Here is a 14,807-nt window from a genome sequence, read left to right as displayed (position 1 = left end):
CAATCCTACGACCGACGTGAGCGCCACTAATAAGGTTGTTTTTAATGTTCAAATTTTATCTGACATTGAGTTTAATGGTTCAAAAGGGCTCTCTGTCAAAGATGACAAAACTAAATTTAGAACCCAAGGTGGAGGAGTAGGAGATGGGACAGAGTCAGCTCTACTACAGGCTCAGATCAACCTGGCCACCCACCTATCATTTGCCAGATCACAATTAAATAATGCTGCCAAGGCCGAGACGTGCACTTTGAGGGTACTGACGGCTAACCCCAACTCTAAACCCTTCTGCAGAAATTCCAGTAATGCCACTATCAGGACTACACCTTCTCATATTGGCCCTGAGACAGATAAAATTTTCTCCATATCCTCCCATAAATTTTGATAGTTACTGGCTTTCTCCTACTGAGTAAAGTGGATATTAACCAAGCTGAAAATCTCTTTTCTAGTAGTGACCTTTCAAATTCCAGGCTGTCAAATGCAGCCCGGACTTCTGAGGGTAATTGAAGGGACCCTGTGTCCTCCTCATGGACTTGGACTTCACCTGGAGGGAGCAAACACGCCACCCTGGCCACCACTGAATCCTGCAGGTACACTTCTCTTTTTTCTTTGGCATCGTCCAAATGGTGACTGGCGCTTTGTGCTCAACAGGGAGGGCACAAATAAATGTGGGCTCCGAGGAGTCTTATTTTCGCCGGGCGCCGATGTGCCTCACAGGCTGCATGGCCACTATTTGTCAACAGGGAGGGCATATTAATATGGCCTCCGAGGACCTCAATATATCTTTGTGGGTTGTAGGCATCAGGGAGGGTACACGAATGTAGCCTCCGAGGTTCCTATCTTCACCTGGGCATTGCCTTACGGGCTGTGGCCATGCATTCGCTCAGTAGGGGCATGGTGAGACATGGCCCCCGAGGCGACTACCAGTACTTGGTGACGGATGCAGCAGACCAGTGGCTGCCAAACCCATCCGACCCAGGCATCCTCTTCTTTCTTCAAGATCTTTATCTTGAGGGTTCCCTATCAAGGACAGGAAACCAACTGATGCGGAGAGAGGAGCCGCCCCTTTCCTTTTTGAAGGTTTCCTGTCCTTGAAGGGCGGATCCCCTCTCTCTTGGTGACGTCACGTATGATGGAAAGAAGTGATTCTGGGGACAGTAGGCCTAGTAGGTGTCCATGCAAGTTGCAGTCATCTTTCCCAGTAATGGCTGATAACAGGGAGTAATAGATTGTAGTCTCCTGTCCTACAGTCACCTCCCCCAGTAATGGCTCATAACAGAGAGTAATAGATTGTAGTCTCCTGCCCTACAGTCACCTCCCGAGGTAATGGCTGATAACAGGGAGTAATAGATTGTAGTCTCCTGTCCTACAGTCACCTCCCCCAGTAATGGCTGATAACGGGGAGTAATAGATTGTAGTCTCCTGCCCTACAGTCACCTCCCCCAGTAATGGCTGATAACAGGGAGTAATAGATTGTAGTCTCCTGTCCTACAGTCACCTCCCCCAGTAATGGCCGATAACAGGGAGTAATAGATTGTAGTCTCCTGTCCTACAGTCACCTCCCCCAGTAATGGCCGATAACAGGGAGTAATAGATTGTAGTCTCCTGTGCTACAGTCACCTCCCCCAGTAATGGCCGATAACAGGGAGTAATAGATTGTAGTCTCCTGTCCTACAGTCTCCTCCCCCAGTAATGGCTGATAACAGGGAGTAATAGATTGTAGTCTCCTGTCCTACAGTCACCTCCCCCAGTAATGGCCGATAACAGGGAGTAATAGATTGTAGTCTCCTGTCCTACAGTCACCTCCCCCAGTAATGGCTCATAACAGGGAGTAATAGATTGTAGTCTCCTGTCCTACAGTCACCTCCCCAGTAATGGCTGATAGCAGGGAGTAATAGATTGTAGTCTCCTGTGCTACAGTCACCTCCCCCAGTAATGGCCGATAACAGGGAGTAATAGATTGTAGTCTCCTGTCCTACAGTCTCCTCCCCCAGTAATGGCTGATAACAGGGAGTAATAGATTGTAGTCTCCTGTCCTACAGTCACCTCCCCCAGTAATGGCCGATAACAGGGAGTAATAGATTGTAGTCTCCTGTCCTACAGTCACCTCCCCCAGTAATGGCTCATAACAGGGAGTAATAGATTGTAGTCTCCTGTCCTATAGTCACATCCCCCAGTAATGGCTGATAACATGCTGACATCTAGAAGTCGAATGGAGAATTGTTACATTTCTTTTCTGTATTGAATGTTTTTCAGTCTAAATAATAAAATATATATCAATGACCCTAAAAAGTTGCCTACTGATAACAAATTCCCTTTAATGATCCCAGATTCATGCTGTACCCCTGAGAAACCCCCACCAGGTGTTTTTGACCAACACAGCAGGAATCCCAGGTAGTAATAATTTTGGGATCTCCCCTCCCCCACCCCTTCCCTACTGACTGTTTCCAGTAGTGTCCCTTAGAAGACAAAACATAAGATTTCAGATACAAGGTATAACATAATAAATTGATGGTTCACCGCCGGCTTCTGCCATATAAATAAATGATTGAAATCATTGCTGCTGGGCCGATAGATGGGGGACTCAGGGATGCTAAAAGGGGTGTTAAGTCCTGAGCCCCCAGTCCCACCGTGACTACAGCTTTCTAGAAAACAGGGGCCCAATGTTTAGATTGTTCCACATGACCCCCTTTCCTCTTCGTAGCCCCCAATGGAGAGTTATAGCTCCAAGTACCTTACACGATTAATATCATTATTGCAAGACGCAAAGTATTAAAAAGGCGCCAAAAAGCACGCCAAAGTTGTAAAAATAAAGTCTATGTAGGAGACAGATGTTTCCACCTAAAAGGAGTCACTTTGCTAAGACTTTGCTTTAATAGCAACCTCTAGTCACATCCAAAGCTTCATTCAGGATCCTTCTAATGTCCAGTTTGTAGACAGCAGTGCATTTTGGGAGATAGAGTAAAGGTGGTCTGATAGGAGAGTGTAGATACTAGCGAACACAGCTCTAGATGTGTCTGCAGAGCATAGTTACTAGCAAACGCAGCTCTGGATGTGATTGGAGAGCATAGTTACTAGCAAACGCAGCTCTGGATGTGACTGGAGAGCATAGTTACTGGCTAACGCAGCTCTGGATGTGACTGGAGAGCATAGTTACTGGCTAACGCAGCTCTGGATGTGACTGGAGAGCATAGTTACTAGTTAACGCAGTTCTGGATGTCACTGGAGAGCATAGTTAACAGCATACGCAGCTCTGGATGTGACTGGAGCGCATAGTTACTAATGAACACAGCTTTGGATGTGACTGGAGAGCATAGTTACTAGTAAACACAGCTTTGGATGTGATTGGGATATAAGAGGACAGGACAGGAGGCCGCAAGTGAAGCAAAGTATCTCCATGTGGTCTGTAGACTCCAAGAACAGAGGAGACGACGATCCCGGGGACGGAGGGAGACGCCTCCTTCTCTGCATTCTCCCACAAGGACACAAACATCACTTTTTTCAATCTGAAAGGCTGAAGCCAGAAAACAATAGCTTCACAGCTCTATCATTGGACTGCCTGTCTATTACTTTAATAATATTGTACATCATCTACATGAGAAGTCTTGAGCTGAAGTGTCCGATCACATACCACACCACTGTCAGACGAACCGCAGCCATTAATATCACCCAAAGGCAAAACGGGACAAAAAAATGGCAGCAGCACAAAACAAAAAAATGTTACTCAAAGATGCCCGCCTGTCCTGCACAGCCTAACACTGGCCCATCCTGCACTGGATAACACCTGCCTCGGTCCGTCCTGCACCACCCAACACCTGCCCCGGCCCATCCTGCACCGCCTAGCACCAGCCTCGGCCCGTCGTGCACCGCCCAACACCTGCTCCGGTCCGTCCTGAACTGCCTAAAACCAGCCCAAGCTCGTCCTTGTCCCGCTTTTGCCCAGCCTGCTCCACCTTGTCTTGTAATGCTTTGGCCCACCCTGCTCCACTGTCTTGCTCCACTTTGGCCCACCCTGCTCCGACCCGTATTGCTCCACTTAGGGCCACCCTGCTCCACCCCAGTCTTACTCCCCTTTGGCCCACTATGCTGCCTTCCTCTGCTTTGGCACACCCTGCTCCACTGTCATTCTCCGCTTTGGCCCACCATGCTTTTCTCCGTCTTGCTCAGCTTTAGCCCATCCTGCATTGCTCCATCTCGTTCCGCTTTGGCCCACCCAGCTTTGCCCCGTCTTGCTCCGCTTTGGCCCACCCTGCTCCATGTAGTCCTGCTCTGCTTTGACCCACCCTGCTCCATGTAGTCCTGCTCCGCTTTGGCTCACCCTGCTCCACCTCATCCTCCTCTGGCCCAGCTTGTCCCTGCCAGACTCCGCATCGGCCCCTACTGCACTGGCAGCCATCTGCAGGCAGCTGTGTGGTTTCCAAGAGGAGCAAGTGACGGGAAAAGTATCTGTGTCCTGCTGACCACCACAGTTTTGTATGGCGTAAACAGCGCCCCCTCTACTCCTCTCATAGTACTACAAGATGACTGAAATCATCTTTCATCCCAAACTGTTTAAAATCAGATCACAGTATAATAAAATATTGATAAAATATTCTCACGATCTCCCAAATAAGTTCAATATCAAGTCATCAACAATTTAAAAATCTCTGCTTGCTGTCATCTGATATCTGGTAAACAGCTTAAAGGGACATGCTATAAAAACTGCACCTCTAACGATCTCATCGCTGCTTATCTTCTGCAGAAACTCTAGTTTAATCAATTATGCTAATTAGGATGTTTGGTGCATCCTGGGTGTGGCCCAGAGGCTCAGTCCACTGCTCTGCCCTGGAGTGAGCAGTCTGCAGAGAACGCTCAGGCACGCGGTCAATCATCAGTGAGGGGGCGGGACATGCAAAACCGGGGACACCCAAAGTGCACTGTGCAGCCTATGCCGCATATTTGATGAAGTGCTCCATTCACTGACAGCAAGCAGAAATCTTTAATTAAGACACAAAGGCCCGATTCATCATTGTGGGTTTTTCTTTAGCCACTTTTCATTTTTTTTGCGCCTATTTATTTAAAATGGGGCACAAGGTTCACAAAAATGCTAAAAGTGCCAAAATTTCCACAAAAATGAAGGTGCGGATTTTGCGACTTTTTTGAAAAGTCACAATTGACTATCCGGATGAAAGCATCTAAAAAAAAAATGACGAATATTAAAAAAAAAAATAAAAAAAATAACATGGGTGAAATCACATAAAATAGGAAAAAAGTCGCAAATCAAAAACGGACTAAAAATACCCCAATTTAGAGAGAAAGCAGGCTCAAATGCAATGATGAATCGGCCACGTGTCTTCAAGAAAGAAGCTTCGTAGACGCAAGTTCAGACTGTCCAAAAAAGGAGGAAGCAGCCAACAGCACATCAACGTGCGGATGCATGCTCCAACTCGAAGGAACCCAACTGGAAATAAAATACTCCAAACAAGTCAAAAAGGAGCAGCATCCAGTCCGCGTGAAAAAATAGAAGAAAAAGTTATTCCGCCATAGTACAACGTTTCGACCAGTATTGATAAAGACCCATACTGGTCAAAACATTGTACTATGGCGGAATAAGGTTTTTCGTCTATTTTTTCACCCGGTCAGGATGCTGCTCCTTTTTGACTTGTTTGCAAGTTCACAATGAGCCGCTGACAAGCAGCAGGTACTGTATAATCGTATAATTTCTCTTCTAAGAATCTACAATTTTCTATTAAAAAATATATTATTTTACACACAGATTTCCTCTCTTCTCTCATTACACATCTGTATAAAACTAGATTAAAAACAGCACATCGATAGGAACCGCGCAGAAACCTTGCAGAGACCACAGTAAAGGGGTCCCAGCCTAGAGTCGCCCCCCTATAAAGATAAAGAAAGCTGCGTGGCACCAAAGGGCGACTACAATATACATGTCTGTAGGATACAAGAGGATGGCGCGTGACCCCAAAAAGGAAACAGAGGTGTAAATCGCATCACCCGATTGAGCAGTAGTTTTACAGGGCACCTCGAGTCTTCTAGGTGCAGACTTTCGCTTCTGATCAGCACGATATAATGCAAACTAGGTTCCCCCCTCCCCACCAACACTTTCGGGGTGACCAGAAAAGATGCAAATCCATTTCCCAGGCAGGATCGCCGGCCAATAAGACACGGCGTGCAATGCCGCCATCGGCTCTGGTAGGAACAATCATCCAGGACTGCAGCCACGTGAGCAAAACGAGTTTTCGGCCTCTGACTGGATGTTCCCGCTCACTTACAGCAAGAGGACAGCTTTAGTTTTGGAAGAATTTGCAATTCTTTTAAGAAGTTGCAAACAAAAGGGTTTCTCCTGGTGACCGATACCTTTCGTTCATACATCTCTGTGACGAAGTCGCCGAGCGCTCAAAAGCAGGGCTGTGGAGTCGGAGTCGGAGTCGTGGAGTCGGAGTCGGTGCTCATTTTGGTGGAGTCGGAGTCGGAGTTGGAGTCGGTATAAAATGGACCGACTCCGACTCCTAAAATATATAATAAATTGGGTACAGTAATTCAATGCAGGATGTGCTGAATATTTTTTCATAGGAGTTTGGGAAAGTTATGAAATGTCCTATAAATGGCTGTTATATTCCTGATCTAAGGCTACATTCACACACAGCGTTTTTCCTGTATTTTTTGAGGATACGTTTTTCAGCTGCAAAAGTTGATCATCTTTTTAAAAAACTGCATCACCTGAAAGGTTTTTGAGCTCATAGATAATGTTTTCAATAGCAAAAGCAGATTAGAAATCTGGTCTATCTATCCATTTATCCATATCTGTCTATCCATATCGTATCTGTACCAAAAAGAATGAAAACCGGGTAGTACACCAATATATATTCTGTTCTATCTAAATATCTTGATTATTGGATCATAAAAATGATTAAATGTCTGAGGTTCACATTGTACTACAATAAATTTTTCACTTAAATATAAGCAATATGTGTGGGAGTCGGAGTCGTGGAGTCGGAGTCGGAGTTGGAGTCGGTGTAAGGGAAATTGAGGAGTCGGAGTCGCAGGTTTGGCTTACCGACTCCACAGCCCTGCGTCAAAAGTCACATGACCAAGCAGGCCGCACCCTCTAACTGTCCACTCACCCCTCCGATATGGCGGTCATCAAGAAGGTGAAGAATAAAAGTGCGAAATGTAAAATCCAGTCCCTTTTTTTTTTTTTTTTAACGACCGGACTGAAGTCACAAAAATAGCGCAGACTAACCCCTCTCCCCTATCAATTACAAAATGGCGTTATGGAAAATGCTATGACTGGGGTACAAAAACGCCGGAACGCACAGACAGGACAGGCGTTCTATGCGAAGCCTAAAGGGTTGGACTAAAAACATGAACGATGGGACAAAATGCACGAGGGGGGCTCACAGGAAGCGCCGAGCACTCGCTGAGCGAGTGACCGATGCTCCAACGTCCTCACCCGCTACAGTACAAAAGCTTCAAGTCTGATTCATGTATAAAAAGAGGCGGGATGGGGCGACGTCCTGCACCCCAACAATAAAGCCCCCCTTTAACTAGTGCAGTAAACTCACAGTGGAAAACTCTCCGGACCATAAAAACCTTCATCGCCAGAAACCTCAAGAACATTTGTGTTTCTCACACTTGTTACTTCGGCTTCTAAAACCAAACGCACTATTCCCAGAAAGCAATTGAAAAAGAAATAAACATTGCTGCCCTGCGGGTGTCTGCGGGATGAAGCCGAACTGCATCCTAGTGCGTTCCCGCAATCACTGTTGGCGGCACAACGAGCGCTACGTGCCAGAAATGAGCCAGAATCTGGGCTCTACTTGAAATGAAGGACTAGGACAGGCCGAACGCAAAGGGTTAAAGACAGTGGCTCCTCTGGGGGAAGGTTAGTAAAACCACAAGTCTCAGCATGCTCCAGCTCACAGGTTGCATAGGCCTGCTGTATCATTTACGCACATAAAAGCCTCCCCCGGGTGACCACTCGGTATCGACAGACAGGTCAAACCTTTCTGGGATAAATGGCAGCCTTCCCTGGAGTCGTGGGGTGAATTAAGGCAAGATTTGCGATTGTTTGCAAGAGCCCTTAAAATCCTCAGGGAAAATGGAAAGGAGGGTATTCGCAGCACCGCTCTCCAGACCTTCTATGCCAAAGTTTTCACACCTCCACCCCACTCCCATAAGCCCTTGCAGCACCAATTGGTTCTTATTAAATGGCTAAATTGCTTGCAAGCCCACTGGCGTGTCCCGGACTCTTGGGAGGTCTCTAGTCCGTGAACTGGAAGATTGTGTCGGGGTTATTGCGGTCGCTTTGGCTGGCCGGCTGCACAGTCTTTGTCGGAGAGGTTTTACCCTGGGAGTGGGATGAGTGGGAGCTCTCACTGGAGCTGCTCCGCGTCTCTGTACTTGTGCTGGTCTTTTTCATCTTCCGGCGTTTGGCCAGAGGTGCCTTGTCCACGTTCTGGAGGAGGAAACCTTCCCGCTTGTACTTGTTGAAGGCCTGAGGAGACAAACTAGTTTATCAGCTTTATGACATTAGCAAGTCCGGGCCCGCAGAGCACACAGGCAAGGGGATGGCTGACAAGCAGAGCATCACCAGTACTCCCCAGCAACATGCCTGCTGTCTTGGGGTCATACTTGATTCCGAGCTTTCATTCACCCCCCCACATCTGATCACTGACTCGTTCTTGTTATCTGCACCTCAAAAACATTTCTAGAATTCGATCCTTTCTCAGGCTGGAGTCACACATAGCGACTCACCAGCGATCCTGACAATGATATCAATGTGTCAGGATCGCTGGTGAATCGCTATGTGATCGCCGGTGAGCTGTCAAACAGACAGCTTCACCAGCGATCAGCACAGCGACGCCCAGCGTCGCTGTGTACGTTAGCAACCAGCGCGCTGATGCAGGAAGCTGGTAACTAACGTACACATCGGGTATCCAAGGGATGTGCGTCCCCTAGATACCCGATGTGTACGTTAGTTACCAGCTCCCTACATCAGAGCGCTGGTAACTAACGTACACATCGGGTATCTAAGGGACGCACGTCCCTTGGATACCCGATGTGTACATTAGTTACCAGCAGATCGCTGGTCTCCCGCCTGTCACACGCAGCGATGCGTGGTGGCCAGCGGGAGACCAGCAACCAAAAAAAGTCCTGGCCTTTCCTGCAGCGATCAGCGATACCGGCAGGGGGGCCGGTCTCTGATCGCTGTCACACACAGCAATCTCGCTGGTGAGATCGCTGTTGTGTCACAAAAATTGTGACTCGCTAGCGAGATCGCTATGTGTGACGGGGCCTTTACTTTCGACTGTGCAAAAACTCTTACTGTTTCTCTTATTCATTCTCGTCTGGACTATTGTAACTCTCTACTAATCGGTCTCCCTCATATCAAACTCTCCCCTCTCCAATCTGTCTTTAATGCTGAAGCCAGGATCATATTCCTCACCAGTCGTTATACCGATGCCTCTACCTTGTGCCAGTCACTACACTGGTTACCCATCTACTCCAGAATCCAGCATAAACTTATTACCCTCACCCACAAAGCACTCCATGGCTCAGCACCACCCTACATCTCCCCCCCTTGTCTCAGTCTACCACCATACCTGGGCCCTCCGTTCTGCGAATGACCTGAGGTTAACATCCTCAATAATCAGAACCTCCTTCTCCCATCGCCAATTCTTTAGAATGCATTACCCAGGTTAATACGATTAATCCCCAATCCCCACAGTTTTAAGTGTGCCCTAAAAATGCATTTCTTCAGACTGGACTACTACCTCAACGCATTAACCTAACTACCCCTGTGTTGCCCATTTAAAATTTTTACCATAACCAGGTTCCTCACATCATGTTCTCACATGCTTTATGCATTTAATAGCCCTCTGTGTCTGTACTGTTACATACTTAGGCTGATAACCGGTTCATACAGCATTACATGAACACTCGATTGCTTACATTATGGCTGGTCCGAACAATGAAAGAAATTGTTACCATCCACCTTTTGTGTCTCCCCTTTTTCCTTATAGATTGTAAGTTTGCGAGCAGGGCCCTCATTCCTCTTGGTATCTGTTTGATCTATGTGATTATTGCTATGCTGTAATATCTATTGTCTGTAAAAGTCTGCTCTATAATGTAAAGTGCTGCGAAATATGTTGGTGGTATAGAAATAAAATTATTATTATGGTTATTAGGGCACGCAGGCAGGCGGACGGCCGACAAGCAGAGAACGCAGGCAGGCGGACGGCCCACAAGCAGAGCACGCAGGCAGGCGGACGGCCCACAAGCAGAGCACGCAGGCAGGCGGACGGCCGACAAGCAGAGCACGCAGGCAGGCGGACGGCCGACAAGCAGAGCACGCAGGCAGGCGGACGGCCGACAAGCAGAGCACGCAGGCAGGCGGACGGCCGACAAGCAGAGCACGCAGGCAGGCGGACGGCCGACAAGCAGAGCACGCAGGCAGGCGGACGGCCGACAAGCAGAGCACGCAGGCAGGCGGACGGCCGACAAGCAGAGCACGCAGGCAGGCGGACGGCCGACAAGCAGAGCACGCAGGCAGGCGGACGGCCGACAAGCAGAGTGCTTTCCCCTGGAGAATATCACTGGGCCGCACTACAACCTCTATATATTGTTCTACTTTTCATACACCAATCCCACTGTACCCCTAAGCCGCTCATAGCCGGGACTATCTGCCCTCAATCCAATCTTTGATCTGGAAAGTTGCAGGTTTTTGAAGGTGCAAATATTCAGTTATCCGACGGCTAAAAAAAACCCTTGAGCGGAAACATAATCTTACATGAAACGTAGCTTTGACATGAGTGTGCACCGACGCTCCGGCTGAGCCCAGGACATCTGGGGTCATCAGAGGGTTGGAAGATAACTGGCTGCCATTCTGAAGCCACTCGTTATATCTCAGGGTCGACATCTTGATTCTTTTATTTGGATCTACAGTAAGAAGCCCTGAGGAGAGAAAAGAAAAGCTGAAGAACTGTAAGCAGCGTCCATCTGGTGATAAACGACCACTCCCTAAAATCCAATGACAGCTGCGTAGTTTTGCAACAGCCATATGCAGTAGTAGAAGTGGCGCCCCATGGAGGCTGCAATTATTTTATATTAAGGGGTAAAATACCTCGGACTCCATCCCTCAGCCACGATGGGTACAGCAATTCTGCACAATGCAATGACCCATCCCATCCTGTCACCTGGCGATGTAATGATGGGGTGCACTACAGGGTCCGATTCATTTACATGCAGGGTCTGTGATATCCATCAATGTCCCATCACCATTCAGACTTTGACAAGATGGACATAGGGGGCCAATACTTATTCCGAGCTGCAGAGTCCTGATGCTTGTACAGGCCAGGATCAGCTCTGCAATATAGAGGCAGAAAGTAGCCGGATTTGTACCTTGGATTAAATCCTTCGCCTCCTGAGACACATTTTTCCAGCTTTCGCCTTCGAAAGAGAAGTCGCCTTGCTTTATTTTCTTCATGATGTCCTCTGCGCTGGCACACATCAGAGTCTTCTCGTGACACTGGAAAGGTACTTGACCCGACAGCATCGTATACTGCGAGGAAGAATTCTTCACAATTACTTATCAGAGTATTCCCTATTAAAAGTGGCTGCATAAGAGGGGTGCACAAACGTTCTAGGTCCAAGGGCTGCATGAGGGGGCCTACAATAAAGTTTTTCTAAAAAGTTTATTACAAACTTACTCCACAGTCTATGAAAGCTCAATATTGACCCAATGTCAAGGGCCGCAAAATACCACAATATCAGTGATCACAAGGTTTCCTCCATTATCAGTGCCCCTCGGGATGGCCCCCATAAGGTAGCTGTTAATTCTTCCTTCCACTTACTAAAATGACTCCCAGACTCCAGAGGTCACATGACTCATCATAGCCGCTGGCGTTCAGCAGCTCCGGTGCGGCGTAATGCAGAGTGAAACAGGGGGTTTTAAGCGGCTGATTATCTGGTGGCTTTAACCGCGCAAATCCAAAATCTATTATTTTTATTTCTGAATTATCGCTTTCATCTGTAAATAGGAAATTCTGGAGACAAAAGAAAAAAAAATAAATCCAAATCAGTATGAACAATAGGAAATGCTAGAAATGCTAGACATCAAGAGATATCTGGTACATGATGACAGCTGTAGTGGGCAGTGTAGTGGACCCTTTCCTCCCTGCGCCCCGCCTACTAAAGACCACCAAGCACCCCCCATAGAACCTACTGTGCCTTTCAGCTGTGTTCCTAAACTTTTTCATTAGGGGGCAGCACAGTTTTTGAAATACACTGCTCAAAAAAATAAAGGGAACACTAAAATACCACATCCTACATATCTCTGAATGAAATATTCCAGTTGCAAATTTTTATTCATTGCATAGTGGAATGTGTTCGGAACAATAAAACATAACAATGATCAATGTAAATCAAAATGAATATCCCATGGAGGTCTGGATTTGGAATGATACTCAAAATCACAGTGGAAAATCAAATTACAGGCTGATCCAACTTCAGTAGAAATGCCTCATGACAAGGAAAAGATGCTCAGTAGTGTGTGTGGCCTCCACATGCCTGTATGACCTCCCTACAACACCTGGGCATGCTCCTGATGAGGCGGTGGATGGTCTCCTGAGGATCTCCTCCCAGACCTGGACTTAAAGCATCCGACAACTCCTGGACAGTCTGTGGTGCAACGTGACGTTGGTGGATGAAGCTAGACATAATGTCCCAGATGTGCTCAATCGGATTCAGGTCTGGAGAATGGGCGGGCCAGTCCATAGCTTCATTGCCTTCATCTTGCAGGAACTGCTGACATGCTCCTGCCACATGAGGTCTGACGATGTCCAGCATTAGGAGGAACCCAGGACCAACAGCACCAGCATATGGTCTCACAAGTGGTCTGAGGATCTCATCTCGGTACCTAATGGCAGTCCTGCTACCTCTGGCGAGCACATGGAGGGCTGTGCGGCCCTCCAAAAAAATGCAACCCCACACCATTAATGACCCACTGCCAAACCGGTCATGCTGAAGGATGTTGCAGGCAGATCGCTCTCCACGGCATCTCCAGACTCTGTCACGTCTATCACATGCGCTCAGTGTGACCCTGCTTTCATCTGTGAAGAGCACAGGGCGCCAGAGGTGAATTTGCCAATCCTGGTGTTGTGTGGCAAATGCACAACCCCCATCTGTGGGCGTAGGGCCCTCAGACCATCCTCATGGAGTCGATTTCTAACCTTTTGTGCAGACACATGCACATTTGTGGCCTGCTAGAGGTCATTTTGCAGGGCTCTGGCATTGCTCCTCCTGTTCCTCCTTGCACACAGGCGGAGGTAGCGGTCCTGCTGCTGGGATGTTGCCCTCCTATGGCCCCCTCCACGTCTCCTGGTGTACTGGCCTGTCTCCTGGTAGCACCTCCAGCCTCTGGACACTACGCTGAAAGAAAAAGTAAACCTTGCCACAGCTCACATTGATGTGCCATCCTGGATGAGCTGCACTACCTGAGCCACTTGTGTGGGTTGTAGAGTCCGTCTCATGCTACCACGAGTGTGAAAGCACAACCAACATTCAAAAGTGACCAAAACATCAGCCAGAAAGCATTGGTACTGAGATGTGGTCTGTGGTCCCCACCTGCAGAACCACTGCTTTATTGAGGGAGTCTTGATAATTGCCAATAATTTCCATCTGTTGTCTGTTCCATTTGCACAACAGCATGTGAAATTGATTGTCAATCAGTGTTGCTTCCTAAGTGGACAGTTTGATTTCATGGAAGTTTGATTTACTTGGAGTTATATTCTGTTGTTTAAGTGTTCCCTTTATTTTTTTAAGCAGTGTATATTGGGCTAATCATTGCGCACACATCCTCACATTTACCCATGGCGGACGTCCTCAGTACCAGCCCAGTGCAGCAGACCCTGCAGGGAGGACAGCCCCGGGTGGAGGATATTGCCCCCAAATACCGTGTGCCCAATCTCAGCATATAAGAACCCATTCCCTTTTACTTTCAACCCCATTCCCAAACAGCCCACCTGATCCTTCTATCTCCCCACTGGCTGCCCCCCCAACTCAAAAGAACCCTGGAAATCTTCTGTCCTCCATTTCCATTGCCCATAGTCCTCTTACCACCTTCTGTGCCCCCCTCACAAGTGCCCCTCATCTTTTTTGTCATCTATGAACCTTACACCCCTCACTCAAACCTATCTTCTGAGACATTGTCATTTTTTATGACTTTCAGGCCCCCACCATATGCAAAATGCAGCCCCATTTCCTTGAAATGAATGAAGAATGATGCAGTTGGGATCTGATCTATGCTGCCAGCTAACTTTTGCATTCTGTAGAGGGTCCCAAGAATCAATCTTACTGGAGGTCCTGTCCCTCGCACCCCCCGTTCTGAATTAATCCATATAAATGAGTGTTCACGTTTGGACGGTACCTCTGGTTTCAGGTCACGGTGTACGACCCCCACATCGTGCATGTGGCTGACAGCGGATACCAGCTTGCGCATGATGTGGCTAGCCTCGGACTCGCTAAATGATTTTTTCTTCTTGATTCGCTCAAATAATTCTCCTCCTTTCAGTAATTCCATCACGAGAAACGTGTGAAGCTGCGAAAATGTACAGAAAGAGTGAGAAAACGCAAAACACACTTCTGAGGAAAGAATAACATGTCACTGATCACAGGAACAAAGAATTTAAAATATAAAAGGGTTGAGAAGATGCTGTTATCAGCCATTTTAATTTACCCAATATAGGTAGATGTTTCTTTTTTTTAAATCAGATATTTTTTATTTGAACATTTTCCAACAAAACAGGTAT

The 14,807-nt window shown here is 47.4% G+C and overlaps 1 protein-coding gene across 2 annotated transcripts in view; it reads right to left on the bottom strand.

Moving 5' to 3' along the window:
• Positions 1–2,148: 2,148 nt before the first annotated feature.
• The window catches only part of RPS6KA5 (ribosomal protein S6 kinase A5), a 70,053-nt gene continuing 57,394 nt past the window's right edge, over positions 2,149–14,807 (bottom strand). For both annotated transcript variants that reach the window (XM_073578177.1, XM_073578176.1), the window contains exons 13-17: positions 14,426–14,596; positions 11,853–12,044; positions 11,401–11,560; positions 10,790–10,953; positions 2,149–8,494 (exon numbers count right to left, since the gene is read on the bottom strand). In XM_073578177.1, coding sequence (XP_073434278.1) covers positions 8,261–8,494; positions 10,790–10,953; positions 11,401–11,560; positions 11,853–12,044; positions 14,426–14,596 — 921 coding nt within the window. In that variant the 3' untranslated portion in view covers positions 2,149–8,260. The remainder of the gene's footprint in view (positions 8,495–10,789; positions 10,954–11,400; positions 11,561–11,852; positions 12,045–14,425; positions 14,597–14,807) is intronic.

Source organism: Dendrobates tinctorius, unplaced genomic scaffold, assembly GCF_039654945.1.
Source record: "Dendrobates tinctorius isolate UK_male_01 unplaced genomic scaffold, ASM3965494v1 ptg000058l, whole genome shotgun sequence".
In the NCBI taxonomy this organism is placed as follows: domain Eukaryota; kingdom Metazoa; phylum Chordata; class Amphibia; order Anura; family Dendrobatidae; genus Dendrobates; species Dendrobates tinctorius.
The sequence above is the reverse complement of the archived record's forward strand: the minus strand, read 5'-3'. Positions and strand labels throughout refer to the sequence as shown.